The following is a 20,704-nucleotide window of genomic DNA, read 5'->3' on the forward strand; positions in this document are numbered from 1 at the left end:
GTTGACCGGATTAACCATTAACTACTATGCCAACACAGAAAGTGCTGTGGTGACGTAGTTTCCTCGGTGACACCTTATAATCAGCTGTTTGTTCATGTCCCGTGTTCACAAAGTTCGGTGTTATTTTCACTGTGCAAACGTAGTTTTAAGCCCAACCATGTTTTTTCCTAAACTTAACTAAGTGGTTTTGTTGCCTAATCCTAAGCAAGTGTTTTTGTTTAATTCACAACATTAAGCACGTGTTTACTGCGACTAAAAAGTGACGCAGATGGATCTGAAAAAGCGTCAGTATATGGCGAGTTGGGACGAGAACGTGTTGGTTGTTTTCTTTCGTCAAAACTTAAATCTTACTACTGATGAATACTAGAACTTCCCAGCAAAGCCATAAAAATGATCCATCCCGCCGGTGTGGTGCCTGGCTCTGCAGATGGCAGGTTCAAGGGTCAAATCTGTGACTTGCCGGACACGTGAAGAGTGTCACATGCTGATGTGAGCCATCAATCACTTTTTTTCATAGAAATGTTTTGGACATGGAGCAGTAGGTGATAGACTTCTAGCTGACCCTCCAATATTTCAACCATTTGTCATTGTTTTCCATAGCGAAGTGGCACAATCCATGAGTTTGTCCATATACATGCTCCCCTGGTGCCTGTTATGAGTAATGTAATGGATTTCAATCCATTGTTCATTAATTCCTGCACTGAGCACTAAGCTCATAAGTGCCTTGTGTTCAGATGATAGAGCACCATGTTCTCCCTGAGAGATCATGCGAGCACGGGTAGGAGTCATTATTTCACATGGAGTGCGCCATGTATTGTTTTTTAATGTAAATAGTGGCATACGTATGCATTGTTGGATAGATGCTTGAGACACAGTGGTGTAGTGGAGGGTATACACAGGTATACACAGTAGGGATGCACCGATAGCGATACCTGGGCTTTGGGTATCGGCCGATAGCGAGTACCGATCTGATATCATAAGCTGTATGCCTCACTGTGTGGAAGTGACTGGGATCATTCTTTTACATCTTTTTACATCAATATCAGGATTGACTTAAAACATCGCTTTCCTAACTTTGTAAAACAAAATGTAAGAAATAAATACATACTGTTTATTTATCATCAAAATAATAAATCGTACACCAGCAACTTGGCAAACAAATCTTAACTTTAAACAGGAATGAAAATTCCAGTATATAATGTATATAGTTTATAAACATAGAATATTTGAGTTTGTATCGGCCCGATATCCGATCCGGTATTGATATCTGTGCATCCCTAATAGAGTAAACCCAAGTCTTTTTCTGGCGGTTTACAGTATATCCACCTATCAGCCAAAAAAGCCATTGGAATATATAGAGTATGTCCACTTCCTCCACTGTAACCTACCCATCTCTACCTAGTAGTACGCCCACCTTATCAACGACCACCACACCACTATTGAGACATTAGCTCTGCCTCTTGTGTAATGCAAACTAGTCACCGACATTGGTAAACTTCTACTTTAAACCAAAATTTAATTCGAAAAAGACCTTGGATTTGCCATCGTCCTGTTTCTTGGCTATCTAAGGACAGTAGAGAGTCCTCAGGCTAAACCCCTTGTGGTTTTCCATCAATTTCAATGGCAAAGCTGGCAAAGTAAGCAGATGCATCCTGCCAGGCTCAGGGTTACCCGCTTCCTCTTTCATTTCCTGCCCAGGGCTATTTTGAATTCCCTTGTACATGGGCAACTTCCTTAAATCAAATGGACTGCCTCATCTGTAATTCATTTGGACAGAGTACCTGTGAAATGGATAAGGAAGCTTTACACAGTATTTCGGAAACTATGTATATTTATATGTTCTGCTAAGAGGCTTTTGGGGTTGTTTTTGGCAGGCAGAGGAGATTTCTAAAGAAAATGAATAGTTGTGAAGCCAGACTGGCAGATTACTGACAAGCTGAGAAATATAGCGTATTTTTCTGTGGTTAATCATGAGTAGGGGTCATTCTTTTTGTGACCAGGGGCACGCAATCTTCATGCTTGTGTCTTATCGCCTTTTGTAAGCTTAGCGGAAAAAAAAAAGATTTACATTCTGTGGAAGATTGATTGTACATTTTCAAAGAATCTCAATATCTCACAGAAAACCATATGACTTAAAGGCGGTCCACCTTTAAATTCAAACATTGACACTGCATCAGATTGCTGCGCGATACATGTATGCCACATATTACTGATGTCCCAGTATGATACCGTCTTTACATCTAGGGAGTGAGAAGATCTCATTATATGATTCGACATTATAAACTCAGTAACTGTGGCTATGAGATTGCATTTGAATTTTAATATTGGACACCAGTGGATTGAAAGATCATCAATTGATAAAGCTCTCTGAAATAACTTTGTGGCGTATCATGTTACATTTTTACTGAATGGCTTTAGATTGTCCACAACAAATGTGATTGTGCTGGGAAAAAGCACTGCATCATTGCACTCCTTGTGATTCTTTCCCCCCCCCCGAAACAAATACAATGAGAGAACGGGAAAAAATAGACTAAGCTCATAATCCAATCTGATTCAGAACTACAATGAGATCTGCCTTCACTCAGCTTGTGAACAACGGAAGCCCCAAAATAGCCTGGAATTGGGTGGCAAATCCTAGACTCCCTTAATAATTTGATAGGTTGAACCGAGGCAACCGTTTGTGTGTGATCTCCTTTGGACTAGTGAGTGTGACTTCTCTGTTTAAAGGAGAACCAGCTACTGGGTCTTAATAACACATTGGGTATATCCCAATTAGTTTTTTTCAGGTTCTGAATTTGATAGCGAGGGAAAAGATCGAGTCAAGAGGGAGCAGTTGAAATGAGGTTGGCAGTGGAGATTACGCTGAATGAAGTGAGGCAAATTACCTAATTCCATTTAGAGACGGTGTGTAATCGGCTTTATCTACCGTGGAGATGGTATTAGACCCTGAAATAATCTGGAATGAGAAGGATTTAAGAAATAAGGAACCCAGAGAGTATAGTGCCTCAGCTGGTGCTTCTCACCTCACCTTGTAGTCTTTTAATCTGACCTACATCGACATCCAAAGGAGAGCAATATGGCTTCTTTATAGGAGACTCCATTACTCTGAGTTGTTTCTTTGTCCGGGGCAAGTCAGGACAAATTGTTCTGGGTGTATGGCTGTTAACACAGTAACACAAAGCCGACTATATAAAAAGCCAAGTGTTTGATCTTAAGGGTGGTTGAGTAGCTTGTTTTAAAATGCAATGACCACACACACTCTTTAATAAGAACCAATAAATCCTTGTTCTTTATGAATAAATAATGTTGAATTTAAGAAAGCCAAGTGGTGCTAAGAGAAAAGCAGACAGATATATATGTAAAATTGAATATTTAGGAGCTGTGGATAAGGCCCTAAAATGTTGTTTAATTATTGCCCTGCTACAAAAAGGGAGCCTAAAGATAAATAAATGATTACAGTATGTCTGACTCAGTGGGCTACCTCTGGGTCTGAACACCTGATCATGTATTTTTAAGTACAACCATGAAGCCGAGATTTCAATTCTCTGCTGCATAGCAAACGATGGCAATGTGTATCTGTTGCTCCGTCAACCACTTTGTTCCAAACTGAAATATCTCAAAAACTAATGGATAGATTGCCATGAAATTTTCTATAAACATTCATGCTCCCCAGAGGATGAATCCCGCTAACTTTGGTGATCCCTTGACTTTCCCCCTATAGTGCCACCTGCAGATCAAGTTTTTCACTTATCCAACGAAATATCAAAACATCTAAAAGTCTGATTTGTACCACATTTTGGACAGATATGGTTCATGATTCACAGACAATAAATTATATTGACTTTGGTGATCCTAACTTTTCATCTAGCGCCACCATCAGGTCAACTGATAATGACCAAATATCTGCAAAGCTAACGGAATGCCCATCTAGATTCAAGAGATTTTATTTGTCACATATACATACCAGTATGTACAGCAAAATGTTGCTTTGGTTGTGCATTGTGTTTAGTGCTAATTAGCATATGTTAGCATGTTAACTGGCTAAACTAAGATGGTGAACATGGTGAACATTATACCTGCTAAACATCACCATGTGTCATTGTCATTATGAACTTATTAGCTTATGGATGTTATCATTTAGCTCAAAGCACCACTGTGCCAAGTACAGCCTCACAGAGCTGCTAGTGTGGCTGTAGACTCTTTGGACATGTCCCAATTTCATACTAATTCTATACACTATATACTACATACAGTACATGCACAACATCAGACATCAATGAAACTTCAAAAAGAGACAAAAACTAAATGTCTTAATTGAGATTCAGTACTTTTGTTTTGTTGTCTTTTTTGAGCTGCCCCACCACCACCCACATTATTTAATGTTTTTCCACGTTTCTTTTCTGCATTGCATTGTGGGAGACTTGTGTCCATCAAAAGTCAATCGTAATAGTGTTCAGACTGAGTATACTTCATTTGATCAGTTTTGTAGTGTGAACACTGCATACTCAATCTGCTTTTTGTTCAATTACATATCTCATATTCCAATGTTATGCAATTTGCTGATCACATTGAGCACACCGAGAACAAACTCTGCTGTTTTTTAATGGCCTCATGACCTTCCATAGTCTGTAAAACCTTCATATTTCCAGCCCCAAGGCAAAGTAAGAATAGACAAATTATCAGTATTTTGTTCCAGCCTTCGAACACTTTAGCGTGCGGTGTAAAGAATACTGCAGCCTCATGGGAGCCTCATAGACCTTAACCCTTTTTTATCTAATAAAATGTAAAAGTTTGTACTTGTCAACAGGTTTTCACAAGTTCCTAAAAACTTCTCAAACTTTTTGGAATTAAAAATATTCCTTTTTAAATAATGACTTTTGGCCCTTTCAGACACAACGAGACAATGGCACCACTGCTTAAACCCATTATTTTCGTCGGCGAGCGCTGCGCTCTGTGACGAATACCCATATGGCCAATGGGAACAAGGCAACCAGCCAGGCACAGAAGTAAAAAAATGGAGGAATTCAGACACACAATATAATAATAATATAATATTGTGTGTCTGTTCCCTGAACAACACAAGTTTGCACTTGTATCGAGACCTCGGGAGGAAAGCTGTCATGGAGAGTGGAGCAGGTGGACCCAAACGCAGGAGATTACAGGCAACAAGCAAATTGGAGAAATAATTTTAATTCAAGGTTTGGTGCAGGCAAAGCAGAACTGAACCTCTAACAAAATCAAGGATCCAACAAAGACTGAACTGAAAATCAGGAGTTAAATACAAACTAATCTGGTGGAGGTGCAGAGATGGGCGGAGAGGTTCAGGTGAGGGGAATGAGGTGATCAGTACAGGAACACAGGAGAAAAAACAACACAGAAAACCCAAAACACAGAAAACAACTCAGTCCAGCCTACAAAAAAGCTGAGGGCTTGTGAACACAGAGCCAGACTGTGACAAAAGCCCTGTCTTGGAAACATGTTTACAACCAAGTAGGCATATCAGCATAGGCGCGGTTTGAACTTTAAGGTTGGGGGTTCACAAAAAAACAAATCCAGAGGGAATGTAATGTGTACAACACAGAGAGGTCTAGTGTATTGGGATGCTGTGTACATTACACCATGTTCCAACTGAATGCGAGCGAGTGCCAGCGACAATTTGATTGCATTGTTTTCTACTGGAATGTGTCTTAACTGGCCACGAGCAACGCTATGCTGTTAAGTGCAACACCGTTTTGAGCTGAACTGTTGTTCGCTTTGGAAGCACCACAATGGACGATGAACAGCTGATTCGTGAAGTTATTTATTCTCCTCATTTCACTACAAAAACCCAAATAAGATGACGGCTGGCTGGAGGGAAATCGCCAGGATTTTGCCTGAAAGTTTCCAACTTTCAGTTGGCAATATAGTATGTAATTACCAGTAAATATCACAATATAAAACATGTTTTTAGTTTACAAAGTACAAACATAGAAAGATAGCAAATATCACCAATCTTTTAAGTCTGATCTCGAGCGCACAGCCGATAGGTACGTGGTTTGTTTACATGACGTAACAGAAAGTGCATATTTAACGGATTCAGTGTGGACAGAGAGCATCCTTTGTTATTATAAGTAAATAAAAAAATCATAAATGTCTTGTTGGCTTCTTATTTTGTCAATAAAAAGACACAATAAGGTTGATATTATTCATCATTACAATAAATTATTAGTTTATTAATTCTATATTATAAAAAGAAATATTGTTATCCCAACATGCATTTTTGGCCACGGCCACTACGGGGTTCATTTAGCCCCATGAACCGACACAAACTGCGCCTGTGCATATCAGGTGTGTTTTAACAGCTAGCTTATAGGTAGCCTCTTAGCACGGGACAGATGCATCTTCATTGCTGGCAACAACAAAATGACGTAGTCCCACTAGTAGCTTTGAAAACCCTGCCTATTTTGCTCTGTCCTCCGCAACACCTTGTTGAATGTATGCTGAACCCAGCGGTGTGCGTAGCTCAAATCGTGTTGTGTCTAAAAGGCCCTTTATCCACTATGAGCCACCCAGAGACTGCAAATGTCTGCCACAGTAAACTATTCTCAAACATGCTTAAATTGGTTTAAATCTCTCTTTGAGTTGATGGATTTTATTTGTTGTTTTAGATCTGTGGAAATAAGAGATGTGATTAAATGTTCCTGGACCCAAAGGCTTGATTTGTGTGCCAGTTTTCATAGCTTTTTTAAGATTTATTGCTGGCAGACGGACAAGCAAACACATCGGTAAAATCACCATCGTTTTGCTTCAGGTAATAATGTCAATGTCAACTTGTCAAGAATTCACAATAAACTTTGACTTCTCAAACAGCTGAAAGATATTTCCTTAACATCATTTAGTCACATTTTCTTGAATCAATTCTAAAGTAAGTTGTGAATACATCATTTAACAAAATTATCATTCATTTCATGTGAAGATTGTGAGCACACACTACTGTGGAAGGCATGGCTAACATCTGCTATCCGTGCCCCTATCAGCCGGCAGACAAGACTAAATCAAATCCACATAAGACAGATGCACAAAGCCTGTATTCATCCAAGCATCACTCTCTCTCTCTGTCTCTCTATCTTTCTTTTTCCTTTTTTTCCCCTCTCCGACTCTCACTTGAAAAGGAAGAGAAAATCAAGGTCAGGCCACCGATCACGTGAACATGCAGGAGAATAAATTTCCACATACTTGTCCTCTCCGACCCATTGACAGTCTCATGGAATGTAGCCTTGTCAAGCCAGGTAATATATGGCTAGTGAAGACATATGGCATGTTTGCATGGGACCCTTTATTACCTTCTGCCTTCACTTTCCTATCTACTCTCTCCTCACACACACACACGTGACACTCAAATTCATATAGGAAGTGATGTGTGGGTGCTTGATTCACGAGTCAAAAGCCACAAGTCCACAATGTCAATGTTTGAGTAGAGGAGAATCTAATTAAAATAGCAAATGGGAAGAGAAGAGAGAGTGAGTGAGAGACGGAGAAAGTGAGTAAATCAGCATAATTACAGCTTAATGCAAACAACTCCACATTGTCTTTATTCCAATAAGTTAATGAGGTTACAGACCGGAAAAAAAAAAACAATTCCATCGCTGCTTTTGTCTTGTGCAGGCCACCAAGGAAAATGAGCTGTCACCCGATCTTAATGGCGACAGGGTTTTCACCCAGGCCGGAATTAATATCTGACTCCCAGGCCTAATGAGCAATAGCTGGAAGAGCAGAGTGAACTCTTTGTCCTGCGAGTTTGGTGAAGAAAGGAGGAGGAAGAGCGAGAAAATAAACATAAGAAATTGGTCGGCGCGGAGAGTAATGGCACTTGTGAAGGGAATACATCGCTGTGATTGGATTCTGCTCCTCAAGGGCAATTTCAATTCAGAGATGCCTTATCAGTGTGACAATCGGAAAATTAACAATGTTCTCAAAGTGTTTCACTATACACTGCAAAACGATATACAAAGACATAATTAGGTAAAGTAGTTATAAAGTGGATTACAGCTAATTTCATCATTGTTGTCTGGCAGCTGCACCTTCTATCCTATAGTCAGGTGTTGTATGCATAATAGCTATTATAGCTATAGCTAATTTGCATACACTGAAACCCAATACTACAGGCCTACTAAGGATGCTGAGGTCATGTCCTTGGATTTTTGTTCCTGGGAATTTGGAGATTATTTGCAAACTGGAGGGAGTTAACATCCTACAGTTGGAAACTTCCATAAAGTAGGATGTTTTACATGATCATTTCAGCATTTTTAGACTCAAAGATGACTACTTTCTGGGGCAACTAACAAAAAGGATTCTCTGTTTCTCCTAGTGGGCAACCTCTAGGGTCTGACACCCAAAATGCAGAACTCAAGACTTCAAAACCATAGTCATCAAACCAATGGGTGACGTCACAGCGACTACCTCCACTTCTTATATACAGTCTATGGTTTCTCTTCAGAATAGTATTCCCAACAGTTTGGAAAGGGCTGTGAAACAACATCCCTTCATGTTAGGACATACAATTTACATATGTAAAGTTGACTGTAGTATAGGAAAAACCCCAGACAACATTATTCCTAAATGTCTTGCTACAAGATCCTGTCAGAAGGTACAAGTGTAATATGCTTTATTTGCATGACTGGGTAGCCATTGGTGCAAAAGCAAATATATGCACACATGTACAGTACAGACTGTACATTGACTTCCCATTATGTCACTGAAGACAGCTGTTTTATGTCTGAGTTGATGGAGCAGCTGGGGATTGGAATTGGCATATGTTTTTCCCTACATTCTGATTTACCAGAACAAAGATTTGTCTCAATAGCTTCATATATATATATATATATATATATATATTTTTAAAGCGAATGTAAACAGAACACAAGAGCTAATTGATGCCTTTATACTGTACATCTGAATATTTTTTATTTTCATTTTATATAACTTCCCATCAGTGGAACCACTCTACAGAGTTATTCTTTGAAGGTGCAGTGTGTAGGATTTGGTGGCATCTAGCAGTGAGGTTGCAGATTGCAACCAACTGAAACTTCTCCCATGTGCCAAGCGTGTAGGAAAACTACGGTGGCCGACGCAAAAATGCAAATGTCCCCTATCTAGAGCCAGTGTTTGGTTTTTTCCGTTCTGGGCTACTGTAGAACCATGGCAGCTGGCTCTGTGAAGAGGACCCGCTCTGTATGTAGATATAAACGGCTCATTCTAAGGTAACAAAAACATAGCAATTTGTATTATCAAGTGATTACACACTAAAGAAAACAGACTAATTAATATTATATTCCTTTTTCTGCCAATAGATCCCCCTACATGCTACACACTGTTCCATTAAATGTGTTTTCTTGCTTTTGCATCTTCTGGTGCATTTTATATAACACTTGTGTGTTTGTTTAATGTGGCCCATCCACCAATTTCTGTATTATGTGCGGAGTTACGAGACCAATAAAAATAACTCTTACTCCAACGATTAGTGTAAAAAATAACAGCGTTGCTCTGAAGTGGTTCTACCTATCATATTTCACAAACACATACTGTGAAACTCAGCCAGCAGGGATTCCCTGCCCGAGGATGATTTGCATTTACTCTCCCCTTTTCTTTACGCAGTTTTCAGATTTTTTTTTTTCTGTCCCTTTTATTAAACTCAAGCTTATTTTTTATTATCCTAGACACCCCATGCTGCTTGTTTGGGGGACAAGTTGTAAAAAAGAGTGATATTGCATACAGTGACAAATGTATTTAAGCTCAGTTATGGTTTAGCATTGGCCAAATACAGCAGAGAAAGTGTTATGGTGGCAAACGCCGGCATCTCTTGTACCATTCTTGATTATTTCCATGTTTTTGAGGAGTATGGAAGAGCTGAATGCACTGTCAAGAACAAAAATGAACATGTCACAGCCATGCTTTGCGTGAGTATATGATGGATTGATGACCTTTGACATACACATAACCCAGTGAACCAACATCTAGAGTAAAGCCTTCAGTTTTAGCTTCCATTCATGTACTGTAATTAACATCGGTCCTATACTGTAGCTCCCGCAGTAGTAGCAGTGACACAACTAACTTTCCCATTACCAAAGGAAGTCATTTATGCCCCCCGTTCTCCTTTTGATCCGTCAGACTTGTGATGAAAAGAATAGCAGAGCCTCAGTCTGGGGATCCGCCGCCTTTGAGACTCAACAGCTTGACTCATTTCATTAGTGTCATGAATTAAAGATCCCCAATCTCCCTTTTTCTCCCATTCGCATGGCAATGATCCACCCTTAGTTAATTTACAGTCGCTCGTCGTGCGGAGGCCTCCAGCCTCAAAGGCTCCCACGACAATTTACCTGTGTCCTTTTCACTTGGATGGCGCATATCATTGTGATATACTATAATGGAATGAGTGGAGGAGTGAGTAGGCATGTTGTATAATGAGCTGGGGGAGGTACAGTAATCTGTTACAGTACACCTTTTCGCTTCCTGGCACAAGGAGACGTCTTAACCAGTGAGCCAAATGAGTGTTTTTCTACAGCTGGGGATATATTTAGGAAGGGTTACACTCTGGGATTGGATTGCAGAGGCCAATTTTTAGCAATCACGTCAACACTGTATACGCTTGTGACTAAATTAAGATCCTTTTTTTATATGCAACTCCAGTTCTTGACTATTTAATGATGTTTATAGTTGCTTTACATATACAAAAAATCATTTCAAAAGGAAGTTTGTCTCCAGAACTGGGTTACTCCAGAATGCATTTTCTCTATAGGCTATAATTCTGTATATAGAGGACAGAAAATATATGAATGTTGGTTTAGAAACCTCCTTGTTAGTAATGGTGATTTGATATGCAACTCCAGTTCTTGACTATTTAATGATGTTTATTGTTGCTTTACATATACAAAAAATTATTTCACAGGAAGTATGTCTCCAGAACTGGGTTACTCCAGAATGCATTTTCTATATAGGCTTTAATTCTGTATATAGAGGACAGAAAATATATGAATGTTGGTTTAGAAAATGCATCATTTGTTGCCCCACCAGCCTTGTTAGTAGTGGTGATAACTGCATTTTTATTATTTTTTTCTTCCTCTTGAGAAAAGCCTTATAAAATCCTGCACAAGAAATGGCACTTTGCCTGTTCCAGCACACTCCCGGGCACACACACACACACACAGCATGACAGGGATTATGCACACATGTGTTTGCCCACACGGAATGCATTCAGATGAAAGCGGGAGAGAGGAGAGACAAGAGACGACCGTGAAAGGTGACAGCATTTCCTGTTCTCGCGGGGGTGACCTCGTTCTCGGCAGGTCGCTGCGGCAGCTCTGGACCGTGTCTCTACTGGCCATCTGGCCCCGCCGGCCTCCGCTGTGAGCAAATACCAGGCGAGTGGCTCGCTGACATATTCTGATGGTGTGATTCAATATTGGTGGTAGTTGTAAGCTTGGGATTAGCCTGCTGCACATACCCCCGTTTCGCTCGACTACACCACCCACCTGGCTGTGGTTTCCATTCACCTGCTCCCCTGTGGTAATCTGTCCCGTCTCAGTCTACATACTAAAGCATAATTAACACAAGCATGTGATCCTGTGCCAGTGTGCCTTTTGCACAATCTAGTATTTTCTGTATGGATGCTTTTTCCAAGTGAAACAGTGGAAAGTTTCCCATATTTCATTATGATGTACATGCCAGCAGATGGAAATATTCCAGATCCCCCATATAGGGAATGTAATAAATATAAACAACATTGTCTCTCCACTGTGAATTCAATAGTTTCGAGCTCACATGCACACATACACACACACACACACACACACACAGTATGATGCCTGGCTGTCTCTCAGGGCGAGCAGAGAATCATCTTCCACAGATGAGGCTTCTCTGTCTCTGTCCATGGTGCTGAAGATGTGTTTCCATGACTGCCGGTAGGGGGCGTGTGCTACCTAAAGATAATAGATACTGCTGCTGCTGCTGCTGCTGTGAATCCACTCCTCCTGGGTTTCAGCAAAAAAAAAAGCCAAGCATAGCATGCCGACCAAGAGCGACGGTGGACTGCTCTTCGGTCCAATCAGCATTGCCAGAGTGCCTCTCTGCTGCTCAATAGTCTAATGACTTTGTAAAAGCAACCATTATCATATCAAATGAGTGGAGTAATGTGGGGTCCTCTGCAAAGGACATGATGTACTTCCAGGCACTTTGACTCTCCATATGGAGGAGATGCACAGAGGAAAAGGTATGCCTGAGTTTAAGATAATAATCAATAATAATAATAATAATAATAATAATAATAAAAATAATAATACAAGTTATATGTAATATACAAAAATGCTGATATATTTTGTAAACAATTCACAATAAAAATAATAAAATAAAAAACAATTAAGGGAAAATATAGTCTAATAATAATAATAATAATAATAATAATAATAGTTAAATGTATACAAAAATGCTAATTAATTTTCTAAAGAATTTACAATAAAAATAATAAAATAAAAAACAATTAAGGGAAAGTATAGTCTAATAATAATAATAATAATAATAATAATAATAGTTATATGTAATATACACAAATGCTAATTTATTTCCTAAACAATTTACAATAAAAAAATAAAAATAAGGGAAAGTATAGTCTTATAATAAAATATAAATAAATAAAAGAACATTAGGAGAAGATTTTAACTGTGGATTTAAAATGTTTTTGTTTCTGTCTGTCCGGTTAAACCAAGCAGAACTGCAATCTTAATTTTCTTCCTGCCATGTTTATAACACCCTCCTCCTCCTCCTCCGACATCAGAGCAGCCTAATAGTCCAGTCCATGTCCCTGGGAGGAAGCTCGGGTCCCAGCAGCAGGCCAGCCTCTTCCTCGCCTGTCTTTTGGGGGTGTTTTCGTATGCATGTGCGTGCCTGTCCGTGTCCGATCCAAATAGATTCGCCTCACGTCACTTTCCCACCCACCATCACCACCATGCACCACCACCACCACCACCACCTCCACCTCCACACTCCTGCACATAAAACATTCATTAGAGCTCAGCCCTGCGCTGCAAGAAATGTCTGTCTGAATAAGTCATTAAGGCTCAGATTCACTCTTGAAAATCTTTCAAATTCCATCACTTATGTGAACTTATGTTTCCATATATTATCTTTTATAGTATCTATAAATAATTGTAGTGAAACCAGGCAGAAAAAAAAACACAAACACAGCATGAATGCGTAAAATCTATTTGGCTTCGCCTTCAGTGTGACAATCCCACTTTGAGATTTTAAGAGGAATATCTTTTTTTGCAGCGTGATACATCCCCATAAAACATTCATCTCTGGATTCTCGCTCTCTCTCTCTCTCTCCATCTCTCCTCCCTCTCTCCCTCTCTCCACCTCCCCGCGGTAAACGCACACTGACGCTCAGCAGTGCGGCCGACCTCCGTGCGCATCCACCCTCACTTTTCCTCCGCGCGTTTACTTGGGAAATATACAAGTGATCGGACTGGATAATATGTGCTGCTGCTGCGATTTCAAAAAAACATGGATCCAATACTGCTTTTTCTTCGCCTGATGTGCCGTTGATTTGTCTCCACTTAACACTTTGAAGCTCTTCCTCCGGAGCTGTTTTTGCGCGCCCTAGATATATATTTTTGGGGAGGTGTCGACTGGTCTGTGTCTGATCCCAATTTGGATGTTTATTTGCTGACTATTTTGTCCAAATGACTGAGCTCGGGTGCAGCCGGAGACGTGGCTCTCCACTCGGGAAGACCTACGGCTAAAGTTTGAAGGGTGCTGTCCTGGATTTGCAAAAATCACCCACAAATTGCAATAAAACAGCGGATATCCTCTATATCTGTATCTCCGCAGCACGCTGGGATTCATTCGACTTTGGATTTATAGTCCCACAGCTTCTGGATTTCACCTCTAAATCATGAAGACCGTTCTTATTGATGGTGAGTATATATGCATTAGATGATATAGGGGCGTCTTTTGTAAAGTTTCCCCATAAAAGCAGGCTTGGTTATACTGCGCAGTGATAAAAAAAAAAAATCAGTGTCACCAGGTCTGTGGAGAGCAAAGAGACACATGCAGCCAAAGATAAATCACTTGTCCTAATTGGAGTTTTACTCTGCTGGCTCCTCCGGGGTTTTTGGTTAAACTGGTACATGACTGATAATCTGCACCTCTAATCTGCGCAGTAACACATTATTCCCTTGTGTTTTTTTTTGGTGCGGATGTCAATATCAGTTGTGGATGTTGCAGGCTGTAAACGACCTTGACTCTGGTGGCTCTTAATTGAGTCGCAATTCAGAGCAGATTTTGTCTCTTCTCTCTTTGTAGCCTAGGTGCGCGCAAAGATCAGTGCGCACAGGGCGAGCGCGCGTGAGAAAAGAGAGGCTGTGTGTGTGTGTGTGTAGTGGTCAATATGCTCTGCATGATATTTGCAACTTAACCCGGGCATCCGATCCGGCTGAGCTTGTGATGGTGATGATGGGAGTCCAGAGGCAGATGGTGCACTTTGGCGTCCCCCAAATAATGCCCCTCATGCTCTCCAGCTCTCCTTTGGCTTATTTATTATAATTGCTTGTTTTCTGTGAGGCATCGTCCCACTCAGGGGTGCCGCCAAAAAAGACAGGGAAATGTTGGCCCTTTCATCGACTGGACTGGACGTGTGGCTATTCTAATGAGGACAGAAAAAACGCTCCTCCACTCCCATCGGAAATGGCTAAAAAGAATTGCATTTCTTGGCAGGAGCAGTGCTGTAGGCTGTGTGTGTGTGTGTGTGTGTGTGTTTGTGTTAGGTGGTGGAGTGGAGGGAGGTAGAGGAGGAGGAGGAGGAAGGAGGAGGAGGGAGGAAGCACCTGGCATGTCTGTGCGTGTGTTTTCCTATGCACGCCTGATTGTACCCGTGCCTGCGTTGCGTAAATATGTTTAATGCAGACAAGCAGCAGAGAGGAAAAACACTGACATGAAATGTTTGATAAGCAGCAGCAGCGCCATGGTGAGATGTATAAGTGCATCTATGCAACATCCAATTTGTTCCATCAAGAGCTTGGTGGAAAACCCCCCATCTCCACCCTGCCCCACCCTGGCCTGCACACACACACACACACACACACACACACAGAGTGCTTATGCAACATGCTGCACACACACTCCCTCTCCTCTCTCTCACGTTGTTCATTACTTGGCTAAAACTGCAGGATTATGGTAAGAAAAGCCGCAGATTATTGTGGCCCTACAGAGTAACTTTGCATTTAAATCAAAGAGGCTACGCATCTACTTGTGCATTCTCTTTGATATGTCACAGGGGTGATGCAAATTCACACACCCATCCATCCATTGGCACAGAATGGCTCAAGGTCCCTCAGACCCTTTCAGGCAGGTTTTCATCATCCATCCAACTGGCAGTGTGATTTAGCAACCGGGCATCTGACACACACACACACACACACCTATGTCTGATTTTTTCTTGCTGCAATTATAATTGGTATCCATCTCTCAAGGCTTTCTGATTTGGCTGAGAAGAAAAAAAAAATGTCCTGTCGTGTCTTGTGTTTAAAGTGTCAGAGTGAGGAGGGACTTTAATTTACACTGTTTTTCAACCCAGTCAGCATATGATCAAATGGCTTCTGTGGGAAAGCTGTTGCTTGGGGGGTGCCATTGCTCCCTGTCTGCCAAGCAAAGCCAATAAAGCCCAAATTAATGGATAAAACCATTACGGTGGAACTGAAAGCTTTCTCTTCAGGAGTTTTAAACCGCTACACGATAAGGCCAGGCATTTTTCTTTTTCATTTAGTTAACTTTTTGTTATTGTTTTGGCGGTGCCTTGCCAAAAACTCTGCCCTATTTTTTAAAAAATAGGACACAAGATGCAGCATCTGTGGTGGCGAGATAATTGTTTGGAACGTAAAACAAAAAAAAAAAAGAATGACAATGGCTGATTTTTGCATAGCTGCATTAGGTGGGATCAAACATTGTGCCATAAACTGACAACTACAGCAGCTTCCGCATCCTGAATGTGAAATTGATCCATCTTTGTGTTCGTATGGGTGTGTGTGTGTGTGTGTGTGTAGGGAGGGCTGGGAGGGATAATGTGTGTGTGTGTGTGTGGGTGTTGCGTTCTATGAGTGCAAGGGGAGGTGTGAGGAAGTGAAGAGAAAGACAAGAGAGGGATGCATGTGAAATTGAGAAGGTTGTGCGACTTATCATGCCTGCCGCTTGTGTGGCACCATGTGCTTTCCAGCTAAATTGCCTTTCATCACATGTCAGTATGTGTGCATGGATGGATGCTGCAGCAAAGAGAGAGAGAAAGAGAACTGGCAGCACTGCATTTTTCTTTAACGCCGACTCCATCAATGTGGAATGTGTTACTTGTACACAGAATGACGATAATATATCTGCGAGGCTGATCAATACAACCGAGTCATCGATCGCTGTGCCAGATGCTGAGATTTCTGGCTTTCATTTCTAGCTTTTTTCCGGCCTCAATTTCAACACCCCTCCCGGTCTCCCCGGTCTCATTTATACACTTTTCTTCCGAGTCTTTAACAATCGAGGGCGGTGCTATGAGGAAGACCTTTCAGCTATGAAGACTAATAAGCCTCATTACCTGATCCAGAGACCTGAGCAGCTCCAAGAAGAGGAGATAATAAGTTCTGCTAATGTTGTTGCAATTCCTCCTGGTCACCCATAGAGGTCGATAAAGGTCACGGATTGGTAATTGTCCCTTAGTGATGAAGTTTTGAGGGTCAACACAGCCCTGATGAGTGCAACATGTGGTTTGGCTGCAACCCAAGACCAAATCACACTGAGAGGGGTAAACAGAGGGGTTGGCTGGGTAATTCAGTTGTGTGCTGCCACAAAACACATCAGTATTGTCTTCTTGGTTCCACTGGATCCAGTTACGTTTACATTTATAATACATTTTCATTTTCATTAGCCATGTAATCAGCTTAGTATTGTCTTTTTTGGAATAAGGGCAAGAAACTGAATATTTTGTGCATTTAAACTTAGTCATTGACAGTAAATACAGAAGGTACTTTAAGGGTAACTGGCTCCAATGCAGTCATCCAGCCTTGGTTCCATGTGTCTTTGTCTTATCTGCACAGCCCTGCATTTTGTCAATAACATTCCCATCCAATGATGCACCATAGTCAAACCTTCTTAGCAACAGTGCAATTATTGTTTGATAATGGTGTCTAAAACTTGCCAAAAGAGTTTGAATCCCTCTAAATATGTCCAAAATGTAATTGTTCTCTTTATGCAATGTACTACTGGATGACATAATAACATCTCTGGAGAGGTGTTGTTGAATTTAAACAAGAATAATTATTCTTTTTTACATGTTTTATGTAAACATTTTATGTAATGCATGGCAGCCTTTGTATATAAGATAACAGAATATTGCATTTATTACAGTCTAATGACCCATTTTATGGACATTTTATTACCAAGCACCGCCCACCAGCCCGAGCACAGCCAATAGGAACGCTCTCTCTGAAATGACCTGTCTAGTTATCTCTCAGAACATTTGAATTACAATATGCTGAAACGTTATTATGTAATTTTTGCCCATGAAATGCAAATTTGTTTTAACAAATTTAACAAATTAATTTGCGATTAATCATGATTTACTATGGACAATCATGCGATTAATTGCATTGTAATCGATTGACAGCCCTGTTATTAATGTCATTGTATTATCATTTCAAATGTTTTGATGCTGATTTCATATCCACATTTCATATAAACCAGTACTATTTTCTTGCATTATCAGTCACAACACATACAAGAAACTAGAGTTTGTGCAAAAACTTCACACATAAATGTTTTGGATTCCTTTTACATTCGTGATCCTGTGAGCCTTTTGTATTCATATTTCTCATCGATTGCTGCGTGTCTAAAGGATGAAGATGTCAATACTTTGTGCTACGTAGCCTTGGTGGCATTAATGCTTTGCTTACAGTGACACACTGCAGCCGGCTATCTGAGAGTGGATCTGCTGTGTTCACTGCACCCGGATGAGCACACTCCTTCAGGGGCTGCTTTTAATTGGCCGCGCCCTTCAAGTAGCACTGCATTTGTTTATACAGTACACACACACACACACACACACACACAGAGGCATGCTGGCCTCAGATATCCTTGGAACCATCCGCTCTAGGTTGTCCCAGCCTCCCAGCCCTTCACTGCTAATCAGCAAGACAGAGGAACTAAGTGGATAAACGAGTAAAATTCTATTTGTTTATACAGAAGGAAGCTGAGGGGCGAAATAATACAGAAAGCAGTAGAAATGGAATACACTCTTCCCCGAGATTACCAGTCCTTAATCCTCTCTGTGGGTTATTATTCTACTGTCAGAATATTTGGAGGGACAATGAGCAGAGAACTGTAGATGCTACCCCCCCACTCCCTCCACTCCACTCCTATAATAATAAGTGTTGGCTCTTGTTCTTGAGGAGGGTGTGGGAGAAGAGGGAGGACCAGGAGAATTAGCGTTATGCAACTTTAGCGTGGTGAGGCGGGTGCAGCCTTTATGGGGGGATTTATTCATGTCTTTATACAGAAATCCACCCTGACACTGTATCATAATCCTTTAAAGGTGCATATGCATGACAGAGCAGATCAAAACCTCCCATATGCCTACAAGCCCAACCCCTTAAATAAAAGACAAGGGGAATTTGCACACAATATGCAGTTGCGTCAGAGCTGCGTTCACACCGGAGTCGTGATACAAGCCGACTGGCTGAGCCAGAAAACCCTCCCCCAGGGGGGGGCGTATATGCATCTGTTGATTCCTTTAACACGGCAATACCATTATACGGCTCCATAGCATGCACAAACAGAGCTGGCTAATTTGTTGAACATGTTGCCCATATCTCGCTCCACTGCACAATGTCATCTTTCAAGTTCGGAGTTAGTTCTCGCCGCGTCCTCTGAACTCGACGTGCCCACTTTTCCCGTCTGTGTATCCATGAAAGTTGCATGGCTGTTCTAATCCTATTGCAGATGTGAAAGTGTGCGCCGAGCTGCCTGAACGTCGGTGACGCTGATTATACCACAATGGGGAGGCTGACTGATGGCCTAGTAAATTGTTAATTAGACAGAGCAGAAGCCGCTCTTAAATTAGACGCATGAATGGAGCCGTTGTCAGCCATATAAGTCAACCCGTGCTCCGCTCGTCTTCTTGCAGGCTGCGGTGCCACTCAGAGAGATAAAGTGGCCGGCTGATCCAAGATGGGAGCACGAGTACATTGTCATTGATTACAGTGTTAGGAGGAAGGGTTAGCATAACTGGTCAACCAACACACATTGTTGGATTGATCGATTGATATCTGTCAAACCATGACAAATAGATACATAACTGTAACCAAACATAATTTACATATATAAAGCAAGATTGATATATCTAAACTTTGGACATAGCGTATACAATGTGTATATTAAAGGGGACCTATCACGCTCATTTTCAGGTTCATACTTGTATTTTGGGTTTCTACTAGAACATGTTTACATGCTTTAATGTTCAAAAAACATTATTTTTCTCATACTGTCTGTCTGAATATACCTGTATTCACCATCTGTCTGAAACACTCGTTTTAGCGCCTGTCTCTTTAAGACACCGTCCCGAAAAAGTACAGTCAGCTCTGATTGGTTTACGAGAAAAATATGGTTCACCTTTGCAAAGGTAGTTCTCAAGTTGTGGGTGATATATTCTAATGAGCCTGTCGTAATGCGTTAAGACAAATTTGTTTTAACAAATTTCTTTAACGCATTAACACAACTTGCTATTTATAAGGTTGTAGCGAGCTCAGTTGTAAAGCTAGAGTGAAGATTCTGGTATCATATGAAGCTAGAAAATATTAGGAATCCATTGGTACCAACCATGTCATACTAGCTTGTCACAAATGAGGCTAAATAACGCTGCAAACCTACACTATAATTTTGGTGAGGAAAAACTGGCATGGCCATATTCAAAGGGGTCCCTTGACCTCTGACCTCAAGATATGTGAATGAAAATGGGTTCTATGGGTACCCACGAATCTCCCCTTTACAGACATGCCCACTTTATGATAATCACTTGAGATTTTGGCCAAGTCATAGTCAAGTCAGCACACTGACACACTGACAGCTGTTGTTGCCTGTTGGGCTTGAGTTTGCTATGTTATGATTTGAGCATATTTTTTATGCTAAATGCAGTACCTGTGAGGGTTTCTGTACAATATTTGTCATTGTTTTGTGTTGTTAATTGATTTCCAATAATAAATACATACATAAATTTGCATAAAGCAGCATATTTTCCCACTCTCATGTTGATAAGAGTATTAAATACTTGACAAATCTTCCTTTAAGGTATTAATTTGCGATTAATCCCGATTAACTACGGACAATCATGCGATTTATCGCTGCACAAGCACTGAAAAAAGGAGATTTTCATGATATGTCCCCTTTAAAAAAAACACAGTTCTCATAGATCTACAGCAGAGAGTTTGATGATAGCAAAGAGGCAGGTCCATCAATACTTGGCTTCAGTAAACACGGAGGACATTTTGATATAATTAGCCACATTTTGCTGACATACGATCTGATGTGAAGTCTGCACTCAGTCAGTATTGGCTGCTGCACATTTAACAGCAGGACTATCATATGTTCAACGGACTATTTTAGAGGGAATATATCCAGAGGACGATCCTTAGATTTTTTTCCC

General features: G+C 40.8%; 1 protein-coding gene across 1 annotated transcript in view; it reads left to right on the forward strand.

Moving 5' to 3' along the window:
* Positions 1–13,387: 13,387 nt before the first annotated feature.
* Positions 13,388–20,704, forward strand: part of rtn4r (reticulon 4 receptor) — a 57,767-nt gene continuing 50,450 nt past the window's right edge. The window contains exon 1 of the mRNA XM_037778628.1: positions 13,388–13,946. Within this exon, the coding sequence (XP_037634556.1) occupies positions 13,925–13,946 (22 nt within the window). The 5' untranslated portion in view covers positions 13,388–13,924. The remainder of the gene's footprint in view (positions 13,947–20,704) is intronic.

The sequence above is a fragment of the Sebastes umbrosus genome, chromosome 8, assembly GCF_015220745.1.
Source record: "Sebastes umbrosus isolate fSebUmb1 chromosome 8, fSebUmb1.pri, whole genome shotgun sequence".
NCBI lineage: Eukaryota > Metazoa > Chordata > Actinopteri > Perciformes > Sebastidae > Sebastes > Sebastes umbrosus.